General features: G+C 35.5%; 1 protein-coding gene across 1 annotated transcript in view; it reads right to left on the bottom strand.

The window, feature by feature from the left end:
• Nucleotides 1-422: 422 nt before the first annotated feature.
• The window catches only part of Pik3c2g (phosphatidylinositol-4-phosphate 3-kinase catalytic subunit type 2 gamma), a 318,773-nt gene continuing 292,758 nt past the window's right edge, over nt 423-26,437 (bottom strand). Inside the window, exons 31-32 of the mRNA XM_078015186.1 lie at nt 9,514-9,639; nt 423-835 (exon numbers count right to left, since the gene is read on the bottom strand). Of these exons, the coding sequence (XP_077871312.1) occupies nt 683-835; nt 9,514-9,639 (279 nt within the window). The 3' untranslated portion in view covers nt 423-682. The remainder of the gene's footprint in view (nt 836-9,513; nt 9,640-26,437) is intronic.

Here is a 26,437-nt window from a genome sequence, read left to right on the forward strand (position 1 = left end):
AAGACTAACATTAAACAGAGTCATGAGATGGGAGGGAAAGGAAGAGTAAAGGGAAATTGCATGGAAATGAAGGGAGACCCTCATTGCTATACAAAATTACATATAAGAGGTTGTGAGGGGAATGGGAAAATAAACAAGGAGAGTAATGAATTACAGTAGATGGGGTAGAGAGAGAAGATGGGAAGGGAGGGGAGGGGGGATAGTAGGGGATAGGAAAGGTAGCAGAATACAACAATTACTAATTGGGCATTATGTAAAATTGTGGATGTGTAACCGACGTGATTCTGCAATCTGCATTTGGCGTAAAATTGGGAGTTCATAACCCACTTCAATCTAATGTATAAAATATGATATGTCAAGAGCTTTGTAATGTTGTGAACAACCAATAAAAAAATAAAAAATTAAAAAAAATAAACTATATATTAAAATGAATTCTTTTTATTATATTTCACAATGAGCACTCCATTTAAGGAGAGAAGATTCTAAGAAAACAAGGAAAGTACAAATGGAGAAAAAAACAACTTGAAAAGACTGATTGTGATTTCTTTTTTCTTTTTTTCTAATGTCCTTAATACCCTATGCTATATTTGACACTAAAAATGTCCTGCTTATATGACAGAGAGACCTATAAGTGGAAAAATTATAAGTAGTTAATGAATAATGCATATTTTCATAGCAATGGTCAGATTATACTGTTTCCTAGGGGATACCATTTTTCTTCGTTGAGTGGGACACTGCAGAGTTGGATGTTAATTGCTCCTACAAATACAGTTTTGCTCTTCACAATAAGCATTAAGACATGTCCTTGGAGCTCTGTGACTTCATCATATACCACCTGAAAAGAGAGAGGAAAAATGAAAATATGGCAGATGTGTTTAAATGCATCTCTTTCGAATATTACTTTTAATTCAAAAAAAATGTAGCTGCTAATATCTTGTTCCCTGGAGTAGAGAGGTTAACGTTAAAATCTTTCACTCCAAAAGTTAATCTGAAAAGCTAAAGGTTCTACTAATATAATTGAATTTAATGACACACTATTTCTCTAACAATCTTAGAATTTACTGATTCCACTTAAAATTGCCTGCTCCAAATTTAGTGAAACTGTAAATTACTCCCTAGGAACAAATTTAAATACTCTTCACTTTTTAACTGTCCTTGAATTTACTGAGTAACATTGGAACTTTAACACCATCTTTCTGTGTTGAAGGCAAATGAGGAAAGACAGATGAATTTCTACAATTCCCTTGTGCTACTACTTAAATGTGGTGCAACAATATTTCCTTGTGCATATAAAGAAATCCTCTATGAGGATTTTTTTTAACTTAAAATTTCTTAATTTTTAATTATGAACATAAATATTTATTCACCAAAATGTATGAAACTAACTAACAAACAAACAAACAAAAAAAAAACGAAGGAAAAATCTAAACTTCCACCAGTGAGATAATTACAGTTAACATTTGGATGTTCTTTTTGTTTTCTATATATAAGACTCTGACCTGTAATTATGCTGCATATGCAGTTTGTTTCTTGTTCTTTTTCATGTGACTATTTTTAAAAAGGGGATCTGTTTTCTAATATCCAGGAAGTTGCAGGCAGTACTAGGGAGCCTGTAGGGGCAAAGTGCAGTGCTATAAAGGCATCAGTTACCCTTCATGACAGGAGGGGAGGGCTGAGTGGAAATCTGACATGGTTGCCAGGGAAACTTCTGGGTACACATTTAGAAAAGGGAGTTTCATATGTTGCTGCAAGCCTGCCTTTTACAAGATAGAAAGGAACTTTTGCAATACACGCAAAATAGAAGCAGAAAAGACAACCTGAAAGGGAAGCCCGCCCTCCGAGTCAACTGGGCGCCTCCTCAGTGAGTGTGGATGTAGGTTTCTGTACCTTCACACAGCACAGGCTACCATTTATGAACCCGTTAAGTTATCAATGAAATTCAGCTCCAGATCAATCTGTTAGCTGCCTCGGGCACTGATTCACTCATCAGGTAAAAATTAGCCAAAAGGACATGAGATGCAATGTAATGTTCATCCAGTCTATGCTGCTGCAGGGGGTCTCCTCTTCCGGAATCTTACTCATATTCCAGACAAAAATAAAATCTTTCCGTTTCTAGCATTACTCACTCAGATTATTCCATCTCGTTTATTAAGTTCTCCCGGGATAACAGGATTTTAAGGACTGCCTTAAAAAACATCTCAAGCTCCTACCCCTGTAACTCATATTCTTTAACTACAACTAGATACCCAATATGGCTGGGACAACTTTCCAGGATTTCAGAGTACACTCTTTTCCTTTTCTCTCTAGTGGCCATCTTGAACAGTCAGAATTATCCTCCATTTTTCTTCCTATACCAATTTAAGCAGATGAACTCTTGCCTTGTTTTTCAGAGAAAACAGGCAATCCTCTTTGTTACTGTGTATGAAGTAGAAAAATGGGATAACTCCAAGCATTAGGCTTCTGGAAAAGTCTGGCTTATAGATTCTGTCAATTGTATAAGGAAGTCATAAAAATATAAAGTTTTACAAAATATATCAATATCTTATATTTACATGAATCTGTTGTCAACCTTATGTTTTCTCACTTTCACAGTGGTGATAATAGTATTTACCTTTAGCATTGTGGGATGAATCAGTGAAAGAATAATATTGGCCTTACTACAAAGCCTGGTACATATTCAATGCTAATATAAACATTCAAACTCCCCCAATTTACAGATTTAATGATTTTTTAACCTGTGATTCACTGTGCAAAGTTATGTTCTTAAAAGTAACTGAAGTTTTATTAAACATATAATTATTGCATACCATAGATGATATATATCTCTTTTAATTGCTTTACTGCAATGTTGTTAAAAATAGTACTTTTTTTTTTTTACTGTTCAATGAATAGTTAGTGGGTAACGCTAGAGAAATACACAGATGAAAATGTTCTTTGAGATTTTTTTTTAGCCAAATGATTTAATATATATTATGCTTTCACATAAACAGGACCAAAAATGAATTGCTCTTTTAATATCTCTTTATAATATTCTTTGCCCACAGGTATGAGCCAAGTCTTTACTACCTTCTGACAAATACTGGATTTGTGGTTTTGGAATTATTACATCAAATAGAAAACCTTTAAGTGTAATTAGCATCTATTAGCTTATTTTCAAGCATTTGCTGTACATTATTTGACACAAGGGTCTAGTAAATAATTTTAAAGAGCATTTTCATGATTGCAGTGGAAGAACAATAATGTGGAAACTGGAGTATCAGAGCTGATGAGAAGAGCTCTGAGGAGGCAGGATGATGAGAGACAGTTCAAAACAACGAGGACATCAGAACCCTGTGGATGGAGGGACAGCATATTATGGTGGGGTAAGCATGGGCTTTGGGATCCGACATTGCTCATCTCAAAAACAAGTTCTGTGACCTCTGGGTCCCAACATCTTCATTTACAAATACAGGTATGCATCACTTAATGATGGGATGTATCTGAGAAACATGTAATTAGGTGATTTTGTTGTTATGTGAACACCTGACTGTGCTCATGCAAACTAACATGTCTACACTGTTGCTAGGTGATATAATCTATGGAACCTGTTTCTTAAACTTGATTCATCACTGACTGAAATATTGTTATGTGGTGCTTCACTGTGTGAATTTCATTATGTTGTGAATATCACATGAGATAGAGAACAGATAACAATAGCTATGGCTTACTGAGTGTACCATGTACCTAGCCATGTGCTGTAATCACTCTATAGAGTAATCTGCAATAGACAAGCTGGGCCCAGTACCAAAGCCTTTGTATTTGGAGGGTGTAATCTCTGCCATGTGGCTCTGTCCCTGACCTAGCCTCTCTCATGTCTGGGTATTAAAATGCCTATGAATACAAATGGGAAGAAGTATTTTTATGAAAAGCTTTGTAAGATTGGTATGCAATGTAGCATCCCCTTGGAATTTCGCTAAGGGATTTATATAAGAAGAGCCAGGTGATCCTCTCTCACTTCTCAGTGCATTGCACAGCTTCAGCAGTGTGAGGAATCCCAGCTGAGGTGAGTGGCTGATGAAGTGGTCCTCAGTGAGGAAGAGGAAGCAGGTAGGGGTAGTTAAAATATGGTGTATGGTGTATGGTAGCTCTCTATGCTCTCTAGACAGCATCCAGCCTACTAGCAAGGATGTATCGTAAAGTGTCCTTGAAAGTGCACAGAAAAAAAATCATAGATTGGTGCAATGATGGGGTCCTGCATTACTATTGAGATTGAAACAAAGTAAAATCAGATTTAAAAGTTCTGGACCTTTTCTTGCATTTCTTAGAAATATTATTGTTGTATTGACATACAACAATAGAGCATATTGGGAGAAAAATAAAAATACCGTGGCTCATTTTTCTCTTATGGTTCTCTAAATTCAACGAGCATCCCTGCCAAACTTGTTTATGTGATGACATCTTACTGTCCTGATGACTACTATTAAAATAGTCACTTAAGCATGCATTGCTTCAGATTTCTGATAATTTGCATTATATGGAGATTGGAATTGGCTATGCATGGAAACTAGTTTTTTGCTGTAATTTTAAATGTGTCCAAAGTGTGAATAGTGTGTTTTCATGCTTCAAGTATAGTTTAATTGGGAAAGCACTGTAGTGATTCCTACTCAGTGGGCCGTGGATATACGAAGACCTAGTATCATTTCAAGTCATCAGAAAACTGATGTACACAACAAGTGTTAGAGAATAATCTTCATGCATGTGTACTTACTGCTGTTTGAAAAAATTAAATACTAGCTTATTTAAGTTATCTTGAATGTTCAGATTTTGTTATGTGTTTTCTTAGATTGCTAATGCTAAGGTATAGCATGTGGTTTGAGAAGTTTCTTGATAGTAAGGTAGAGGGACTTGTACTCTAAGAATATGAAAAGAAACAAGTGATATATTTCTGGGGCATGTGTATCTCTAGTTATTGACAAAATGATAAATGATAAAATGTCCAAATATATTTCCTTGCTAATTTAATGAATATTTCTCTGTATGCATGTGTGTATGTATATGTGTGTGTATTTACATTTTATAGACATTTATATTTTACCTGATTCTACTCACAGGGTCACTTATGAAACTATCTGAAATATTTCATTACACACCCATTAAGAAGTAATTGAGTGTTAAAGATATTAAGAAAGATGAGACATTTTCCTCATCCTCAAATAGTCTACACTGTAGTCGAAGAAAAATATGTATAGGACTAAATAAAAGATCACAAGTTGGTGGAAGAGTCCAGGAGGTGAGAGTGTTTACAGAGACCACACCAGAGGTAAACTCCAACTTAGAAAAAGGCACAGTGTTGAATGGTTGCATGTGTTCATCACAGAGGCCATAGGGGATGACAAGGTGTCTGGTGTGACCTGGGACTGTGGCCAAATAAATAGAAACAAAAGGGTATATATTCAAAAATTTTTGAATAATGTTTGACAAAGATGCCAGAGAAAATCAGTGGAGGAAGAACTGCTTTGTCAACAAGTGGATCTGAACCAAATAGCATCCGTGATGGGAATGCAGGGGGAGAGGGAGGCAGACTGAGGACAGACTTGACCTAAGCCTCACACCTTATTAAAAAATTAACTTAAAATGGATAATACATATAAAATATGAAACTATGGGGCTTATATAAAAAATACAGGAGAGAAATCTTTGGGGCTTTGTGCCAGGCAGTGTTCTTAGATTTGACACCAAAAGCATAATCCATCAAAGCAAAAATTGACAAGTTAGAACTCATAAAAATTCAGACCTTTCACTCTGAGAAAGACCCTGTGAAGAGGATGAAAAAAACAAACTATGGACTAGGAGAAAATATTTGTAAACCACATATCTCACGAAGGATTAACATTCAGCATATATAAAGATCTCTCAAAACTCAAGAGTAAAAACACCAACATTTCAACTAGAATATGGTTAAAGACGTGAAGACATATTTCTACAAAGAAGATAGACAGCAATGAAGCCCACGAAAAGAAGTTTGGCATCATTAGTTGGTCACTAAGGAAAGGTAAATGGCAACCACATGAGAAATTTTATACTAGCAAAAGAACTGAAATAAAAATCATAATACCCAATGCTGGAAAGAATGCAAAGAAACCCGATGAGTATACATTGCTGGTTGGAGTGAAAATGGTACAACAGTCCCCTGTACTACTGTAGATACTGTTCAAGACCTCAGTAGATGCCTGACATGACAGATAGTTTTGAGCCCCATGGATGCTATTTTTTTTCCTGTATCTACATTCTTGTGATAAAGTTCAATTCAAAAATTAGGCACAGTAAGAGATTAACAACAATTAGTAATAAAATAGAACATTTATAACAATATCCTGTACTAAAACCTATGTGAGTATGGTTTCCTCTCTCAAAATATTTTACTGTAGTACTCCCACTTCTGATGATAATGTGTGATGACACTTAATAGAAGTATTTAACAGCTTCTCTTTGGCATATCCAAATTGCCAGCATCATTACTCTTGTGCTTTGGGGCCATTATTAGATAAAATGAGGGCTACTTGAATGCGGTGATACTGTGACAGTGGATCTGACAACTAATATAAGTGACCAACAGATAACAGTCTGTCCAGCACAGATGCACTGGAGAAAGGGATGATTCATGTCCTATGCAGCAGGATGGGTGGGGCGGGGGTGCTGCTTTGAGATTTCTTCACACTACAAAAATGGCACAGAATTTAAAACTTATGAATTTTTTTTTATCTCTGGAGTTTTCCAATTGATACTTTTGGACCATGTTTTACTGAAGTTAACTGAAACTGAAAAAAACAAAATATTGAATAAAAGAGACTAATGTACAGCTTTTCTGGGAAAAAAGTACATTAATTTCCTATAAAACTAAAGATAAAACTTCTATATACCCTGGAAATTATACCCTTGGATATTTATCCCAGAGAAATTATAATTTTTACCTACACAGGGCCTGTGCATCCATGTTCATTGTTACTCTATTCCTGATAGTCCCAGTTCTAACTAGCTTGATGTCTCCTACTAGGTGAAGAGTTAAACAGTCTGTGGCATCCACATTCCATGAAGTTGAAAAGCCAATTTCAAGAAATTACAAATGATGTATTTCCATTTATGCAACATTTGAAATGACAAAATTATAGAGATGGGAAACAAGTTAGTAGCTGCCAGGGGCCAGGGAAAGAGAGTTAGAAGAAGGGAGACATCTGTGGCTGAAATAGGGTAACTTTAAAAATCCTTTTAAAGATACTGTTCTGTATCTTAGGTGTGGTCACACAAGTCTACAAATGTGATACAAATATGTAAAGCTAAACACACACACATGAGTAGGCATGTAAAATGTGCAATGTGAATGAGGTAAGTGAATTGTATGCATGTTAATTTACTAATTGGGATACTATACTATAGTTATGCCAGATATCACCTTAGGGGAAAGAGGTAGAAGGATATTTAGATCTCTTTGTATTATTTCTTATAACTGACTGTGAATCTGTAATTTTCTCAAAATAAAATAAAAAAAGAGTGTGAGGATGATATTGCTCAAAAAGGAAATTCAGGAATATTACTGAGTTCATTCAAAGGGAGTGAATGCCACATTTAAGACTTTGAACATATTATATAAGGCAAGAAGGAAACTTAAAGAACATTCAACAGGGTAACAATAAATACAACTAGTTTTTGAAAGGCACCTTAGGTAGAAATATGAAAGATTTAATTAAAAGACACAAGACAGGAGGCAGGTAAGGCTATTATAATGGCTAAAGTGACAAGGACCTCAAATACAGAAGACATATGAGGCACAGAAAAGATCATGGATTTAAGAGGTTGCACCAGTAGAAGTGAGAAAACTTGGTGATTAGCTGAACACATAAGTAAGGAAGAGGGAGATGTCACTAGAAGGAGCCTTTTGAGATGTCAAAGAAAGAGGAAAACCTGGCTTCATGTGCCTGGAAATATTTAAATGAAGCTCCCCAGTGATCAGAAAGAGTACAGGTCAAAAGCTTGAGAGTGAAGCCATGACTTGAGGAATAAATTCAGATGTAACTTCCATGCAGATGATAAAAGAAAATGTATGAATACATAAGAATTTTGAGGCCATATATAGCCATCCATTGTTACTCACGGTGGACTGGCTCCAGAATTTCCAAATTCAAGGATGCTCTTATATAAAATGCATAGCATTTGCATATAATCTATGCATACCCTCCTGTGTACTTTAAATCATCTCTAGATGATTCATATTACCCAATATAATATAAACTTTGTATAAATAATTGCTGTGCCATAATGTTAAGAAAAAAGTCTATACATATTCGGTATAGACAAAAAGTTTATTTTTCAAATGTTTGATTCACAGTTAGATGAACCCTTGGATGTAAAATCTACAGATAAGGAGGGCTGACTGTCTATGAAAAGGAAGTGAGGGTGGACCATGGAACTCTAGCAAACAATATATATTTTAAAATTTTCTATTAGTGACTAGCAAACAGTATTGTAAAAGGAAGGATGTCAGCAAAATAAAATGAGGTAGTGGTTAGAAAAAAAAATGAAGGCGAATTAAGAAAAGGTAGATTAATTCAAGAAGCAAAAGATAGGATTCAAGAAATGCTGCAGTCAATAGTGCTGCTATACATCTGGAGGGGAGAGGAGAGCCTGAGGGATCATCAGATTTACCAATTAGGAGTCTATTGATGCTGTCTGAATTAAGTACTAGTAATAAAGATCAGAATTCAGATTTCAAAGGATTAAAGGGTGAAAAGGCAGCAATGAAGTGAGAGTTAGCGGTGTGGGTTAATTTTGCAAAACTTTGGAGATGACAGGGAGGGAAAGAAAGTTTGCTTGGAAAGACTGAGATCAGGAGGGTCTTTTTGTTTTAAAGATTTCAGAATTGAGCAATGGAGCATCCAATCAATGAGACAACCATTAAAAAAAAAAGAGCAAATAATCGAATGAACAAGTACAGAGGAAATAGAAAAAGATGGATTCAAGAGAATAAATGCAGGGGTTTGCCTTAGAAAGAAGCTAGGGGATTGGATGTTCCAACTGTATACTCTAAATCAATTAAAGAGCTATTTATAATATGCATAAACTTTCATTTGTATTTTATATTTGTTAGTTTTTCAAAAGAGATTTAATGAGATTCATTATTATACACAGGATTGTTTATGATAAAATTATGAAGTAAAGAGAATCAAGTAAGGGAGAATAAGGTTAGAGAAAATAAGATGAGGACAGGAATAATGTTTGTATGCAAAATAAGTCTCTGGCTCTTGCTGGAGGTTAGCTGCAATTTGGAAATTGGCTCATGAGAGCTTTGAAAGTAGTATCTGTATTTTCCAGTTCCCATAGCATCTAGAACAGTGATCAGCATACTGTGACTATTTTGGGAAATATCTTCCTTTATGGAATAATGCTGCCAATTACTGCAAATTCTCCATATTTGGTTGTTAAGCTAAAAAATGGTAAGAAAAATACAAAATGACTGGACAAGAGATGAATCATACTTACAATTTCATTGTAAGTGGGGTCGGTACATTTTGAAACAGATTTTGTTTTCCTCCTACGAACTTCACTGGGATATGGTAAAAGATAAAATTCAACATGTGCACTGGGCGCAGAGCCATCTGGGAGATGCTGCAAAGGAAAATGGTTATAAATATTAATGTGTGTTGCTATCAAAGAAAACAAATACATAGCTACTAAATATCCAGACCAAAGGCAGGATCAGGATTTATTACAGTTACTCTGTTTATCAGAAAAATAAGAGAAAAATCAAAAGAAATACATCATTGCTCGAAAATTATCCCAACTACAGTTTAAAAGAGAAAAAACTGTCTATCTTAAATTAAGCGTTGTGTGAGAGAACTATGTTTGAAAGTCCATTAAACATAATTTACTGTAATTTTTTACAATAAAATTAAAATTTGCCTTTTTGGCAAATATGGTTAAGGGATGAATATTAGTCACAAGCAGAGACAGGAACTAGGTACCTCAGGATACTTGCTGCGCATCACTTGAGAATCAAAAAAATTCAAGTTTAAGACAAAATGAGATATAGCATTTAATGATATGTATATGCATATTATGATATCACATTTTAAAGCAGTTTAATTAAAAATAGCAATTGGACCAACAACTTTAATATGCTTGCAAGATTTTAAAATGTTTATTGTAATTTTATTATTTTAGTTACTTTTTAATATATTGGGTAATTCTTCTTAAATTATACCAAATGGAGCTCCAGATTTGACTCAGGAGCTGCCTCTTTTAAGAGCAAAGCCAAATGGATGGATTTATGGACTCCTACCTAACTTCCCTGATTTTCCCCTTCCCCTACCTTGGTTTCAGAACTTCCCTCCTTCTTTTATAACTTTTTCAAATCTATTACGGATATTTTATTTCTTAACATATGATTTGGAGAATAAGCCCATTTTAAAAAAATAGAAATTGCTATACTTGAAGGAAATGGATTCAACCTTTGTGATTTTTAAGTAGCCCAGCCTAGCCTCAAAAAACTTGTAATCCTCCTGCCTCAGGCTCCCAAAGAGCTGGGACTACAGGTATGCACCATTGTACCTTATTTCTTTGTGGTTTTGACCAAATGGAGAGAGTAAACAATACTAATGTTCTGAAAATCTAGTTTGACAAAATGAGAAATGTTCATATAATTTTCATTTGATGATGATGATTTAAAAGTCAAACTTGAGGAAATGAAGGGCTTACTTTTGTTTATTATGTTCTAAATACATTAAACCGGTAATTTCAACAAATCTATCTTAATGCCCTGAAACACACTGATATTCACTTGTGAACATCCACTACCACCTCACCCCCATGAGCTTTAATTTTATATCTTTTGTTGGGACTCAAGAAAGGCTACTGTAAATCAAGTAAATACGATACATATTATTTTAAGACTAACTTTATTTGATTGAAATCACTGGCATATGTGTATCTGTGGGGAGACTCTGATGAAGGTAGGGACATGAAGCTCCGAAATTGTGATGCTGCTTTTTTGTCAGTGGAAGTGGCCTCCCTATTCCCAGTGGTGTTGGGCTCTCCACTCCTTTCTGAGATTACCAATCCTACACTGCTTCAGGAAATGGTAATGGCCTCATCTGGAGCAGTTGTCTTGCTGATCTTAGAACCCCACCCCATCTAACTTACAGGATCCCATTCTTTTCTTATGTATGCCCTCACTTTTACAGTAGACACTGTGAGGATGGAAGTTCAATTGCATTGCTGTTCAACCACTACCAGGATGAGATTCTGCATTTAATTTTAAGCAATATCAGCTTTACAGATGCAGGAGACAAGACTCTCCTTCAGGGCAATCCAGAAGGTTTGAGGTCATTTTTGTGGTTCTTGAGCCACATAACACCCTCAAAGACACACTCAGAAATTATGTTTAACATCCCATTACAAAGTCAAGTTTACACACAAAATTAACCATCATACCCGCATAAAGCCACCTAGTTGGAAATTTTGGAAGACCTTTCTGAGATTACCAATCCTACACTGCTTCAGGAAATGGTAATGGCTTCATCTGGAGCAGTTGTCTTGCTGATCTTAGAACTCCACCCCATCTGTCCTCGAGTCTACTATAATAAGACTCAAGTCCCAGCAGGTCCTGAAAGGTGAGGTTTGAGATATGATCCATGGGGAGGTCTGCTATACTCCAAAAGAACTACCTGAGTTTTCTAATTTATAAGGCAGAAATCTGGGAATCATGCACAGGAATGTATACTAAGAGAGTGGGATAACGGTGTAAGACATGGAAATGGTAGCAAGTTGAATTTTTTGTTATGAGTTTGCATCATAGGTCTATTATGGCATCCTACCTAAATGACAACTCTCTTTTTTTTTTTTTTTTTTTTTTGAGAAACAGAATTTGGCCTACCAGTAGTTCTTTTTTTTTCTTCTTTCTATTATTAGTTCTTAATAGAGACTGAATACTTAACCATGGTCCACCAAGTTGCCATGTGCCCTGAGGTGTCTAAAATGATCTGGGTGTTATCTGACCCACCAAACAATAAAGTTGGGTGTGCACAGCAGCCCTGTGTCATCAAATTCAAGTGGCATATAGGTGACTGGGCCTGAGTAAGCCCCAACTACACAAGAAGTTACATGAAGTGGTCCAAATACCCAAGGTTTCTACTCTTGCTACTCTGCCTTCTTTCTCTGATTGTACCCAAGGCTTCATGGACAGTCACCTATGATTAAAAAATATATAGTTTTGGTGCTGGGGATTGAACCCAAGGCCCTGCACATGTTGTGTACATGCTCTGCCAAGAAGTCTCTCTCTCTCTCTCTCTCTCATTCTCTCTCTCTCGCTCTCTCTCTCTCTCTCTCACACACACACACTCACAAACACACACACACACACACACACACACACACACACACACACACACACACACACACACACACCCCTCCTGTCCCAAGTTCCATATGATTGAATGAAGAGGAAGAGAAAACCAAGACCTGCTTCACAGATGGTCCTGAACAATAGGTAGCCACTGTCTGACAGTGCACAGCTAAAGTACTTCAGGTCCTTTATGGGACATCTCTGAGGAATAATGGCGAAGGGAAATCCTCTCAGTGGGCAGAGTTTCAAGCAGTGCACCTGATTTCCCTTTGGAAGGAGAAATGGCCAGATGTGTTTATACACGAATTAATGGGCTTCAGACAATGATTTGGCTGGATGGCCAGGGACTTGGAAAGAACATGATCATATGATAATTTGGAGAAGAGGTATGCAGGTAGTTTTCTCTGAAAAGGTTAAAAAAAAAAGATATGTACTATGTGAAAGCTTAACACTTTAATAATCAAGTACATAGGATCACCCGTTCTATAGATACCAGTCAGCCTCTTTTTTTCAAGATCCCAAAGTAGCCATGATGACAGGGATAGAGATTTTTCATGGGCCTAACAACATGGACCTCTATTCACCACGGCTGACCTGACCTGACTATCACCACTACTGAGTGCCCAACCTGCCAAAAGCAGAGACTGACACAAAGTCCTGAAGATGCTGCCATTACCTGAGCCAGGCAGCTGCCTGATGGTAGGCTGAGTATATTGGACCATTTCCATCATGGAAAGGTCACATTTTGTTCTTATTATAATAGAAATTCTGAGTCTATATTTGTTTTTCCTGTATGCCTTGCTTCTGTCCGAACTATCAGCCATGGCCTTGCAGAATACCATACCCACCATCATGGTATTTCACACAGCATTGCTTCTGATTAAGGACATCACTGCATAGCAAAAGAAGTATGGTATTGTTCCTGCTCTCATGGAATTCACTGATCTTACCATGTCTCTCACCATCCTGAAACAGCTGGCTTCTATAGCGTGCTAGAATGACTTTCTGAAGCCTCAGTTACAGTGACATCTGTGGGTAATACCTTAGAGAGGTAGAGGAAACTTCTCTGGGAGGCTCTGAATTTGCACCCAGTATATACTGCTGCTTCTCCCATAGCCAGGATTCATGGGCCCAGGAATCAAAGGGTGAGAAAGGAAGTGGTACCACACATTATTATGCCCAGTGACCCAATAGCAGAACTTTTATTTACTATTTCCACAACTTTAGGGAGAAATGTTTTCACTAGGAGATATAACAACAATTCCAGTGAACTGGAAGTTGAGACTGCCTCTCAGTCATCCCTCAAATCAAAATGCAAAAGAAGGAGTTACAGTGGTGGCTGGGTGATTGATCCTGATCTCCAAGTGGAAAAAAGACCAGTACTGCCTACGGAGGTAAGGAAGAGGGTTATGGAATATAGGAGGTCCTTCGGGGCATTTCTTAGTATTGCATACACCCTATGACTGAGGTCAGTTCAGGCAGGCCCAGACCCTTCAGAAATGAATGTTTGGATTACTCCACTAGGTAAAGAAATACAGCGGGCAGAGTTTTATACTGAAGGCAAAAAGAATACAGAATGGGAGCAAGTAGTTATAAAAAAAATACTGAGTACGATCATGTGACCAGTTACATGATCATGTGACCAGTTTGTATGTATTTCAAATACCTTTGTTTCCTTTCTTTTCTTATTGTCCTCATCATGTAACATGAAATGTATTGACTTTATATATCAGTATTTAAATATGGTTAATTCTACATCATGGTTTTAAAGCTATGGGATATCAAGGAGGAGAATAAACTCCACTTAAGGACTTTTTTCTCCTTTGTTGAGGAAAGGGTTAGTACATTTTCAGTTGTGCTCAGAATAGCTGTATCACGACAGGCAGATTCCTGACTTTGTTGTTGGGTGTAGTTAGAGGAATGTTCATGGGTGCCATGTTGATAAGGGGTGAACTTCTGATGGTTGATTTCATGTGTTGACTTGACTGGACCATGGGATGCTCAGATATCAGGCTAAATATTATTTCTGGATAGATTTATGAAGGTATTTCCAAAATATGAATCTGTAGACTTGAGTAAATGAGATTGCCTTTCCCAACATGGAAGGGCATTGTTTAATCCATTAAGAGCTAGAACAGAACAAAAAGTTAAAAAAGGAAGATTTTTTTTTTCCCTCTGTGCATGGCCATTTCACTTGGGACATTGGTCTTCTCTTGATCTCAAACAGGGACTTAGACCATCTGTACTCCTGGTTCTTAGGCCTTTGAACTTAGACTGGAACTACACAACCAGCTTTTCTGAATCTCCATTTGCAGATACCAGAATGTGGGACTTTTTAGTCTCCTTAACCCCATGAGTCAATTCCACCTAATAAATTTCTTTAGGCCTCCAGCTCTTTTCTTTATCTGTTTCTTTAACTATTTGTATCGTGTTACTTTTGTTCCTACGGTGAACCATGATAACAACTTTTCAGTGGATGGATTTTCTCATCTGCTAAGTGAGGATAAAGAGGATGCCTATCTCGTAGGATTTTAAAGATGAAATAAAATAATGAAAATAAACCTCGAGATGTGAGAAGAGTGCTGGAAACAGAGTTAAGACTCAGTAAATGCTAGTGCTATTTTTATTTCCTATAAATTAAACATGAATATGCTAGGTGCACTGACTGAACACCTAGCATATACCTAGGTATCCCTAGTATATTATGACATTTCTGTAGAGCAGGGTCTCTCAACCTTGGTGCTATTGACATTGGAGGCCAGATAATTACTTTAATTCTTTGTTGCAGGAGGCTGTTCTGTGCATCACAGGATGTTTCAGCAGCATTCCTGCCTATATGTATGAGATGCCAGTAGCACCATTGTTTGGTGGTCAACCAAAAAAATGTCTCCAGACATTGCTAAATGTCACCTTGGGGACAAAATTGACCCTAATTGACAGCTACTGATGTAGATGAATCCCAAAGAAGAATCTCTTGTTGATCCTAGAATCTTAGACTATAGACATATGGATGTTTCCACCTGAATGTCTTCTTGGCATTCTTACACTCAATTCTAGTGAAAATCTGTTTTCTATTCTTCCTTATTACTCCAAAACAGATTTTTTTCAAATTCATTAAAATCTTGTTAAGTAATAATCTCCTTGGTGCCTCCCTTGTCCCCGGTTCTCAAATCTAAATATGTACTAAAATATATTTTCCTCTTTTTTTTTTTTGCCCCGTTCACCTGCCCTCACAGATTTTGCTTTGTGATGTGTTATAACTGGATTTCAGTTACTTTAAATCTTCCAGTCTTTCCAACTCTTTCCTCCCTTCATTCTGTATGTCACTGGTGTACTTAATTTTCCCATAAAGCCGATTTGGTCCTGTCACTTCTCTTCTCACAATGTTCAAGGATCCCCCACTGCCTGCAGATTAAACTCCAAGTGACGGAAGAGGAAAAATCTTTTATGTACCCTCCTTCACGAAGCATCTACCCACACTCAAGCTTTGGGCTTCTGTTTTTAAGATAGTGCCCTTGACAAGGTCCTTGAATATTCTGGACTTCTTAGAAAGATAGAAAAGCACAGGTCTCCATTTAAGTCAGGGGCATATATCACGGGAGCAGCAGCCTTCATTTGTCCTTTCACATCTTTAAATGCAGAGAGTGATTCCTCAAGTATTTAAGAGAAACTTTTTTTCCTGCCAGTGCAGCTGTGTTATCAACATCAACTTTTCCACTTCTTACGGGCATCATATCCTTAAAGATCTCAAATAATTTATTAAAGAATTCACTAGCTGTCTCCTTGTCAAATAATTCTCATTTTACCCTTTGCCCTTATGTTTATGCAAATTAAATTTTACTTTAAAATGATTAAATAACCCCTACTTGTCTAACTGTCTTAACCTGAGATTTTTTTTTACTCTGGCTTTATTTTGACCTTCGCAAAGACTTAATACTGACATGGAGAACAAGAAGGCTTAGAAATACAGAGTTCTCAATCAGAGCCCCATCTGATAGATGAGGAGTTTCTTCCTGTCATCCAAAGGACTTCTTATTTTCAGGAATTGAAGTAAAGTAACACCATTACTTTCTTCTAGAATTCAGGCAAATGATTTTACTGTGCTCAGAAGGTAATGCAAAATCATCTAAACTTACTTTTTGTTGGTCAGACTAACTCTGAACTCAAAATATTCTAAATTTGTTATTAAAGTATTTATTATTTTCAATGTTATAGAAAATTATACGTTTATCATCTTCCTTATGAAATTAGAAATTATTTAATGGAAGATGCACTTCTTGTTCTACTCCCTCCCATTTCTTCTGGGCTTTATTTTTTTGGTTATTTACCTTTCTGAGTCCACCCTAAGAATCTTCTTCAAAGCTTTAAAATCTTTCTATGTCTCCAATCAAAATGCTTAAATCCCCACTAATAGCAGTCTTCTCTCAAGCACAGTGCTTGGTAGATGGTGGATAGTAAAGATGGTCATGTCTGTCAATTTTTTTTTTTTAAGTTGGCAGACAAGGCAGAGGTTCATTGAAAGTGAAAAGAAACACTTTAGGAGAGCACAGTAGGGTGAACTTCAGAATAGCTCAAGGCCCCCTCTACATAGTGGCACTCTTTTTTACTGGATTGTACTAAGCTCCTTCTTCCCAGGGTGCATCTGGGGTTGATTGGCACCTTGACCGCCTGACTCTTAATTCTGAGAAGTGCCTCATCATTCCTGTATGAACATTGCCCATCACCACACTTACTCACGCAGACCCAGAAGGCAGAGCCTACTTACTCATGTAGGCCGTGTGCTATAGCCTGCTTCTCTTAGGCTACAGACCCCTACAACATTTTACTGTACTGGATCCTGTAGGCAGTTATAACACAATGGCATTTGTGTACTTAACTATATAGAAAAGGTATCGTAGGAATAGAGTATAAAAAAGTAAAGTGTGGTGCATCTGTATAGGACATGTGCCATGAATTGAGGTGGCAGGACTGGGAGCTGCTCTGGGTGAGGCAGTGAGTGGATGAGTGAGTAGTGGGTGGATGTGAAGGCTTAGGATAACCATGCACTATGGTGGGCTTTATAAACACTCTACATTTAGGCTACACTAAGTTTATAAAATAATTCTTTCTTCAATAAATTAACCTTAGCATATTGTAACTTTTATGTTACAAACTTTTAGTTTTTAAAAAAACCTTCTGACTCTTTTTATAATAATAATGGCTTGAAAACAACTATAACTGCTGTGTGTTTTATATTCTTATTTTCACTTTTTAATTTTTATTGTAAAACCTGGGCCTACGCAGGCTCAGGGTCATCAGCATCGCTGTCTTCCACCTCCACATCCTGTCTCACTGGAAGGTCTTCAGGGCAACAATATGCATGGAACCATTATCTTCTATGGTAACAATGCCAACTCCATTTGGAATCATCTTGAGTCTCTTCATCAGGAATTATCACTATTTTCAGAAATTTGTCCATCGTATTTTTCTTGGCTTATTTCTTTTTTTTCATCATCAATTTGCTTGTAAGCAGATAACGCACCTTGAATATTCCTGTCTATTAATGCAAACCTTTTTGTGTTGAAATCCATATTTTTAAACTTGTCCTAGGGAACCTGTTGAGGTCTGCAAAAGCATCTGCTAAACTCTTCACTGTGAATTTTCTTGGGGGTTCTTTTTTTTTTTCCTTCTTCTGCAGTTTCCTTTTCTTTTGCTTGTACACTGTGCATTCACTAGGCCATAGGAAATATTAAACTGCATTATGATCCTATGGGACCACTGTCATACATGAGATCCATCATTGACCAAGACACTGTTATGTGGCACAAGACTATACCTAATTATCAGATGACTGGATGAACAAGGTTTATAATTATAATGTCTAGCACTTTGAAAGTGCTCCATATGTTGAATCATTATTTACAATACAATAGAGAAATAAGATTTCATTCCTAAGATTTCATTAAAGTAGTTTCTTTTCTTTATGGCAATGTAATAGCAAGCAATAAAAGGTGCATTGCAGGGTAAAGTGGATGTATCTTGAGTCCTACTTTTAAGTTTTATCCTAGCTGATAATCCAGAACGACTAGTCATTTGAAGACATGTCTCTGATAGATTGGTCTTTCTCCTCCAAATTATTTGAGTTTGTTGTTGATCAGGAGTAAATGTGTCAAGGTCTGCTTGTTATATATAATATTTCGGTGTTTAAAAACTTTAACTTAATCCTGTCTCTAAGATCATATTAGACAATTATGTACTTACTCTCCTTTAACCTATGCCTTCCCTTCCCCTCCCTCCCTTCCTTTCTCCCTCCCTCTTTCCCTTCCTTCTTTCCTGTGTGCTATCTCTGTCTGTGTCTCTCTCTCGTCTTTCTTTCTTGGTACTGGGATTGAACCCAGGGGTGCTTAATACTGACTCACATTCTCAGCACTTTTTATTTTTTATTTTGAGACAGAGTCTTGCTAAGGTGCTGAGGCCTTCACAAAGGTGCTGAGGCTGACTTTGAACTGGCGATTGTCCTGCCTCAGCCTCCCCAGCCCCTGGGATTACAGGCATGGGCCAACCTTTTCAACTCCCTTCTACTGGAGCTGGACTGTATGGATAACATCATTATTTGGACTTGATCTCAAGATGAACCTGAAACCATCCTCATTTTCACCTGGAGACTTGACCCCTAATTGCTGTGCTCCTCTCCTTAAGGTTTTCCTCACCTTCTCTTTGTAGTTATCTCCATTAACTCCTTAGGAATTTATTATCAAATAAATATAATATGCTATTTAAATCTCCTTCTGGGAGCTGATGAAGACTTGCCCATTTCTTGGGGGTTGTGCTGTATTTCTGTGCCTCCTCTTATCCCTGTGCAATTCTCCCCATCTTGCCTCTTTTTGATAGAATACAAGGAAGGAACAAAAAGTAGCAGGAAAATTTCCTGCTAATATTAGGTATTAACATTTAATCAAAGAGTTGCCTTATAGGGACCCCTGGGTAGAGGGCAAGGGCTGGATCCATATTGACACCAAACATTCCCCACAGAGGGAATTGATGTCTCAAATATGTGTACTGTTTTTTTATCAAATGTATGTCAGTGCTTTTGTTAACACAGATTTAATATTTTAAAGCACTGCTGCATGCATAGTAGATTTTAAAATTATTTTATATTTCTTAAACTTACCATATATTAAAAAAGATTTTAATGACATCCAAAGAATCATTTTAAAAAAATAAGTTTAAAAAGCGGTCCTACTTGTTGAAACGATTAGAAATGAAGGCCTTAGGATATTCTTAGAATTCACTAAGTGGAGATTTCTTTCTCAACTGAAGAGTGAAATATAAGGGATTCATAGCTTGATTATTGTTTTAGGTTGCAAAACTTAAAATATACGCAGGTATATTAGCAATTCTTTATTCAGAATGTTGACCTCTAAATGGTATTGTTTTAGTTTTATGAATAATTAAATATACAAATATTCTGCCTTTCTTTCCCCAGATTGCATACAGCATTTCAAATGGCTTTCAATACTATTGTTGCTCTTATGGCTAAAAAATGAAAGTATATTGAAAATAAGGCTAATTTATCAAAACCGACAGAGAAAGGAAAGCAATAGCATGTTGCTACAAAAACAAAACAATTAAAACTGTTTATAAATATCATCTAACATTTAAGGTATGCCAGCTACCCTTCAGTATTTTCATATGGGTATCTGAGGGAGATATTTACTTTCCATACATAGTAATAATAATAATAGCTAACACATAATAAATACTAATTACACAAGAAGCACTCTCTTAAAATAATCCTCAAGTCAATATTGTCATCTTTATTCTATTGGAAGTTTTTCTATAAAACCTATGTGCTTAACCAATGCCCTATATTGACTTTCTACAAAGAAAGGCTAAGCATTTGGAACCCTTCTAGATCAAGTTTTCTTAGGAATGTGATGAAGATACAGTTGGTTTAAAAATATCAAGACACTTTGGAAACTTCTGTAGATTAATCCAAAGCTTAATTGTATTTAATAGGTTATTATCTTTTCAATGAATAATTTATGAGAATTTTCTTTTTTTTAAAGTTAAATGTTTCCAATCACAGGATGATATAAGCTTCAGTAGAAATGAACTGACGATGATTAAAATATGATAGGACTATCAAAACCTGAGGTCTATGCCAGAAACAAAACAACATAAAAAAAAAGCATTTTCTCATTTCTGTGCCTGCCAAATTACAATTTTTAAACTCAAGGTAGCCATCATGAAAAGTTTTTTTTTTTAATAAAGTGATAGTGTTTAGCAAAAGTATAGAAGCACAATTAAAGTGTTTGTGATTCAGTTTTTTTTTTTTTTTTTGCTTTACTTAAAAGATAAAATGGTCTTTCTAAACTGTATGTGTTGGTTAATGTGAGAAGAAGGATTTTAGGTTTTCATGAATTAAATTAAGATGGTCTTCTGCCTAATATAAAAATTTAAGTCTTTAACAGGACTCTTATCAATAGGTAATTTCCAATATTTTTTTAAAAAACACATTTAAAATATAATTACTATGTGTCTAACATTTTGGTGTTTGAGAGGATAGAGAAAAGGGATCAACATAATTTCAAAGAAATAAACTCACTGGTAAAATCATCTCATGATATTTAATATATAAATTTTCAGTTAGCCCTCCTCATCTGCAGCTCCCACATCCACTGGTTTGGATTCAACAAACTAAAGATCAAAAATGCTTTCTTAAAAAAATCGCATCTGTACTGAACATGTACAAACTTTTTAACTTGTAAAAATTACCTAAACAGCATAGTATACCAACTACTTACATAACATTTTTATTGAAGTAGATATTATAAGTAACGTAGAGGTGATTTCAAAAACACAGGAGAATGACGATAGCTTATTAGCTTATATGCAAACACTATGCTATTTTATATAAGGGACTTGGGCATCTATAGGGAGGCCCTGTAAACTAGTTCCAGATGGATACTGAGGGACAACTATTTTTTTTTAACTTAATCTTCAACTTAATGTTGTTAACAACCTACAGAAGTTACAGTCTAACAGAATTCTTTTTCTGATTCAATATGCACAAATTAAATTGCTTCTCAAAATCTAGAATTTTAATTAGAGCTTCAGATTTTGTCACTGAAGTACCTTGTGAAGTTTGGCATGGTTTTCCACTTTTCAATCTTTATTTATTTTTTAAGTTTTCCAAATTATTTAATCCAGTTACTTATAATGTACATAATTCAGAAGTGTAGCCCATTGTGGTGACATTGTTTACTCTGCATTCAGCTTAAAAGGTGTTTCTTCCCAAAGGATTGAAATTTTCTGTCAAATGCCCTGACTGAACAAGACAATTGAGTTTATAAAATGGATTCATTGCAAATTTTATGTATAAATCATCAACATCAGTACATAAGTTCCTGATTCCATCTTCTTGCCCTGTATCATGAAGCATAATAAATCTCATATGCTCTACAGTGACAAATGCTGACACAAACCACTTATTGAATTTGTCCATAGTTTTCAAATACATGTTGTTCGAAAGCCACATGTTTTCACCCGCAAGGTCAAGAGCAGCGTGAGCTATGAATTCCTTCAGACAAGGATGACCATCTTTGGATTCTGCTTTTCCCAGCTGGCTTTTAGTCGTTACAAAGTAGGGACGCTGTGACCAACTTACAATGCACAGGACTGCCTCCTACAACAAAGAATTTTCCAGCTCCACATGGCAATTATGCCTCGGTTAAGAAATGCTGGGTTAGCTGAATGATCTAGGGAAAACCGAGCCTCTGAGAAGGCGGGCATTTGCAGATCGTAAACCAACTTCTTCATCTTAATAACGTTTAAGAAGGGTGGTTTCAAAACTCTCTCTTTTTTTTTTAAGTATCTACTCAATAGCAAATGTTGATGAGCTGCTTATGAATTAACTGGTAATTAAACTCTTAAAAAAATTGCTGACATTCTCTAAATGACTCGAAATCTCCTGACCATCAGCCTCTATCCCTAAGTGCTAAGCAAATTGTATAAAGAAAGGAGATGAACTCTGTTTCATTAGGGGTCGTTGAAGAATTATTCATAACAGATGAAATATCGGAAGATTAGATGTATGATGCTGATATATTTGCTACTATAGGAGGAAGATTGGATGGCAAAGGTCAGAAACTAGTAATTTAGAGATTAAAAAAGTTGTCTGCCTTTGTACTTCAGATACTTATTTATATCTTAAAAACGGTTTTATTATGATTTAAATAAGTTTATAGGTATATAATGCATAGATATCAATCATCTGAGTGGTAGCAGATATGCAAGATTAGATGATCAGGGCAAGATTTGAAAGGATAGAATAATGAACTGTATCTAAGAAGGTTAAAAATAGCAGATTGAATGCTATGTTCTTCTTTTGGGTTTAGAAGACTCATTCTGTAAATCCAGGATATGAAAATTGGCTTAACCATATACTTGGGAAAACACATAAATAATTATAGAATCAACACATTTATGTGCTAGAGATTGTACTATATTGCTCTACAGCATGCATATCTATCTCTCTGTCATCTAATATCTATGATATCTGTAGTTAATGTGAAGCTGACTTCAAATGGGAAGATACAAATAGGTTAAATGGATGAAGAAGACATACCATGCTAATATTAATAAAAAGAAATCTAGATTAACATATAAATATCTGAAAAGTATCTTGAGAGCAAAATGTATTGCCAGGACTAAAAAAAATAATTTCCTAATGATAGAGGATTTAATACTCAAGAAGACATAGTAATTTAAATGTTCATGCAACAGTGTGCACAGTAACAATTATAGTTGGGAATTTTAATATCTTTCTTTTAATAGTTCATCAGAACTAGTATACAGAAAATCACTAAGGTTATAAAAGACTTGAATAACATAATTAACCAACATAACCTAATTTTTATTTGTAGCATACTCTACTCATCAATAGTAGAACTCATATTCTTTTCAAACATACATGAAACATTTACCAAGATGTATCATGTTCTAGGCAATATAACAAGCTTCAACACATTTAAAAGGATTCCTATCAAACGAGAATGTCCTCTAACCTCAGTAGAATTGAACCAGACATTAGTAATGGATAACATCCCTGAAATTTTTCCAAATAATAGGAAATGAAACAGAATATTTCTAAATAATCTGTGGACAAAAAAGAAATCAGAAGAGAACTATAAGAAGTATAAACTGTAGGAAAATGAACATATCAAAATTTGAGGGATACAGCTGGAGCAATACTAAGAGGAAAAATTACTAATTCCCTAAATTGGAACAAATGAAACATCCCAAATCATTGGCCTTAGCTTTCATAGAATATATAAAAATAATATACAGCTTTTTGTTTTGTTTTGTGGAGTTTGTCTGCTTGGGTCATATTCTTTTTGTTTTCCTTCATCAGAATATTTTTGTGCTTCTCCTTTGTGATGAGGTTATTTTCTCTAGCCATAGAATTCTAAATTGTCTTCTTTCAACACTTTCCTGTGGTTTCTTGCCTACAGTGTTTTTTTTTTTTCTTCCTTGGTAGGTGTTGTTTGTCTCTAGCAATTTCAAAAAACTTTTTTTTTTTCATTGTTATTTGTTTTGAGCAGTTTGATTACAGTGTGTAAAGATATGATTTTCTTTGATTTTTTTCTTTCTGGTACTCCCTGAGCTTATTAAATTTATAAATTCATGTCTTTCACTAAAATTTGGATGTTTGGGGCCAATATTTTTCTCCCCCTTTCCTTTGTCCTTGTGGGAGTCCAAAGATACAAATGTTAGATGTTCTGATTTTTTTCCCACAGGTCTGTGAAATTCTGTTCTTCTTATTTAAATCTTTTTTTCCCCTTCTGTGTTCTTTAGATAATTTTTGCTGAGTTTCCTTCATGTTTACTGAAGAATCACCTCCATTCTTCTATTAAGTTCATTCATCATCATTTTTTTCATTTTTGATATTTTCTTTTTTAATCCTTAAATTTATATGTTCTTATAGTCTTTAATTCCTTCTGATAATGCCTAATGCATTGTTAATTTCAAATAGGAATTTCTTAATTCTTAGAGAAGAATTATTATTGCTACTTCAAAGTTTTGTCTGATAGTTCCAAAAATATGATCATCACAGCTTGGTGTCTATCGATAACTTTTTTCAGTTGAAGTTTGTCAATTGCCTGGTCATTGTATGAGTAATTCTGGGTAATATCATATCCTGGATATTATTAACATTATGTTGTATAGACTCTGGCAATTTAATCTGCTGGATAAAATTGATATTTTTGTTTTAAGTAAGCTGTCAACCCAATTAGGACTGTAAATTCTGTCAAGTGTTGTTTGAAAGTGTTCAAATCCCAATTCAATTCTCAAAGCCTTTGTTATTCTGATTTGAGTCTGTTCTGCTGAAGAGTAGCTCAGAAATTAGCCTGAGAATTATTTGTTTATACATAAGAGGGGTACATATATACCCTTTTCTGTTTCTCTCCTATCAGGGATTTTCCTTAAACTATCTGGCAAGCATAGGCCACTTTTTTGCATTTCTTTAATCAGAAATACAGAATTACTATTGGAGTTTTTGCTGCCAAAGCTGCCAATACCACCTGGACTCTTTGTAACTACCACTCCCATGTTAAGGGCACAGTGACAATCACATGGGGGGGGGGGGAGAGAGAGAGAGAGAGAGAGAGAGAGAGAGAGAGAGAGAGAGAGAGAATATGAATATATCCATACGTGAGTAACCTCTCCAAATTTTGATCCCCTTCCATACTTTTCTTGTTTTTGTTTACCTTTCAGATTTGTTCTATCAATCATCTATCTGTTATAATCAGTAAGTGGGAAGATCTCTTGTAGTCTTATCTTACTGCACTGCAACCAGAAGTTTTGATCACTGTTTTTAATTCTCAAGACACACATAAGGACTTTTATAACCATAAAGTCAAGGTTTTGCATGACATCTATTATCTGCCCCTCTTTGTTCTCTTCACTTAGTTATGTGATGATTAGGTTTGTGTGCCCAATATAACGTGGCTAATAGACAGGGATATTTCATGGGTACACAAGAAGATGACCAGGTCTCTTTTGGAAATTGTTTTTAATGGGCCAGGCACACATTTGAAGAGTCTTTCTGGGCAGTGTCTGTCAGGAACAGGTATACCTTAGGTTGCATTAGTAATATAAAAGGATGTTAATAATAAAATCTAGATTAAGAAATAAAAGCCCATAATTTTGAAGGCTTTATATCTCATTCCTCGGTTGTGGGAGCTTAGAAAAAGATATAAATTTGCTAAAATTCAGCTTACTACTCTGTGAATATGGGTACAAAATTTTTTAGTTTTCTTTTGGTGAAATATATCTTAAAAGTACCTGTGGGTTCTTGGTACAGATTGGATAGGCAAAACATCTTTTCATGATATTAATAGAAAGTAAGTCTAAAGAAAAGACACCTGGAAAAGTCATTCTAATAGTTGACGGGCTGTCAGACAGCAGAAGGAAGGGAGGTACCACTTGTTCACTTGCAGGGTTCCATCCAGTTGAATGGCAACTGACATATTTTTCTAGGAAGCTAGTATTTCTGTGTGTAAACTTAACTAAATCTTTTATAAAATTAAATTAAAAATTTTTTTGTAGTTGTAGATGAACAGCATGACTTTATTTTATGTGTTTATTTTTATGTGGTGCTGAGGATTGAATCCAGTGCCTCATACATTCGAGGCAAGAGCTCTGCCACTGAGCTCTAGCCCCAGCCTTAAACTTAATCAATTCTTATAAGGACAAACAACTGAGATAGACAGCTTCCTCAGCAGGCATAAGCCTCTCCTGAAACAAAGCAGAATGCAAAATGAATGAGAAAGAAGATTCTGACACTTTGTAGGCAGAGGAGGTGGGATGAGAGGAATTGAATTTTTGTGTTAAAAATGAAGACCTACCTATGTCAGATTGGAGTTTTAACTCAGAGAGTGCATGATTTCCAGTATTTGCATTTTAATGCTTGTTTCTATGAAGAGTACTTTGACATATGGAATAAAAAAATTTGAATTTCCTGGAACTTAATTATTTAATTGATTATTGTAATTTTTTTGCAAATGCAAAATACAGTCC

The sequence above is a fragment of the Ictidomys tridecemlineatus genome, chromosome 6, assembly GCF_052094955.1.
Source record: "Ictidomys tridecemlineatus isolate mIctTri1 chromosome 6, mIctTri1.hap1, whole genome shotgun sequence".
NCBI lineage: Eukaryota > Metazoa > Chordata > Mammalia > Rodentia > Sciuridae > Ictidomys > Ictidomys tridecemlineatus.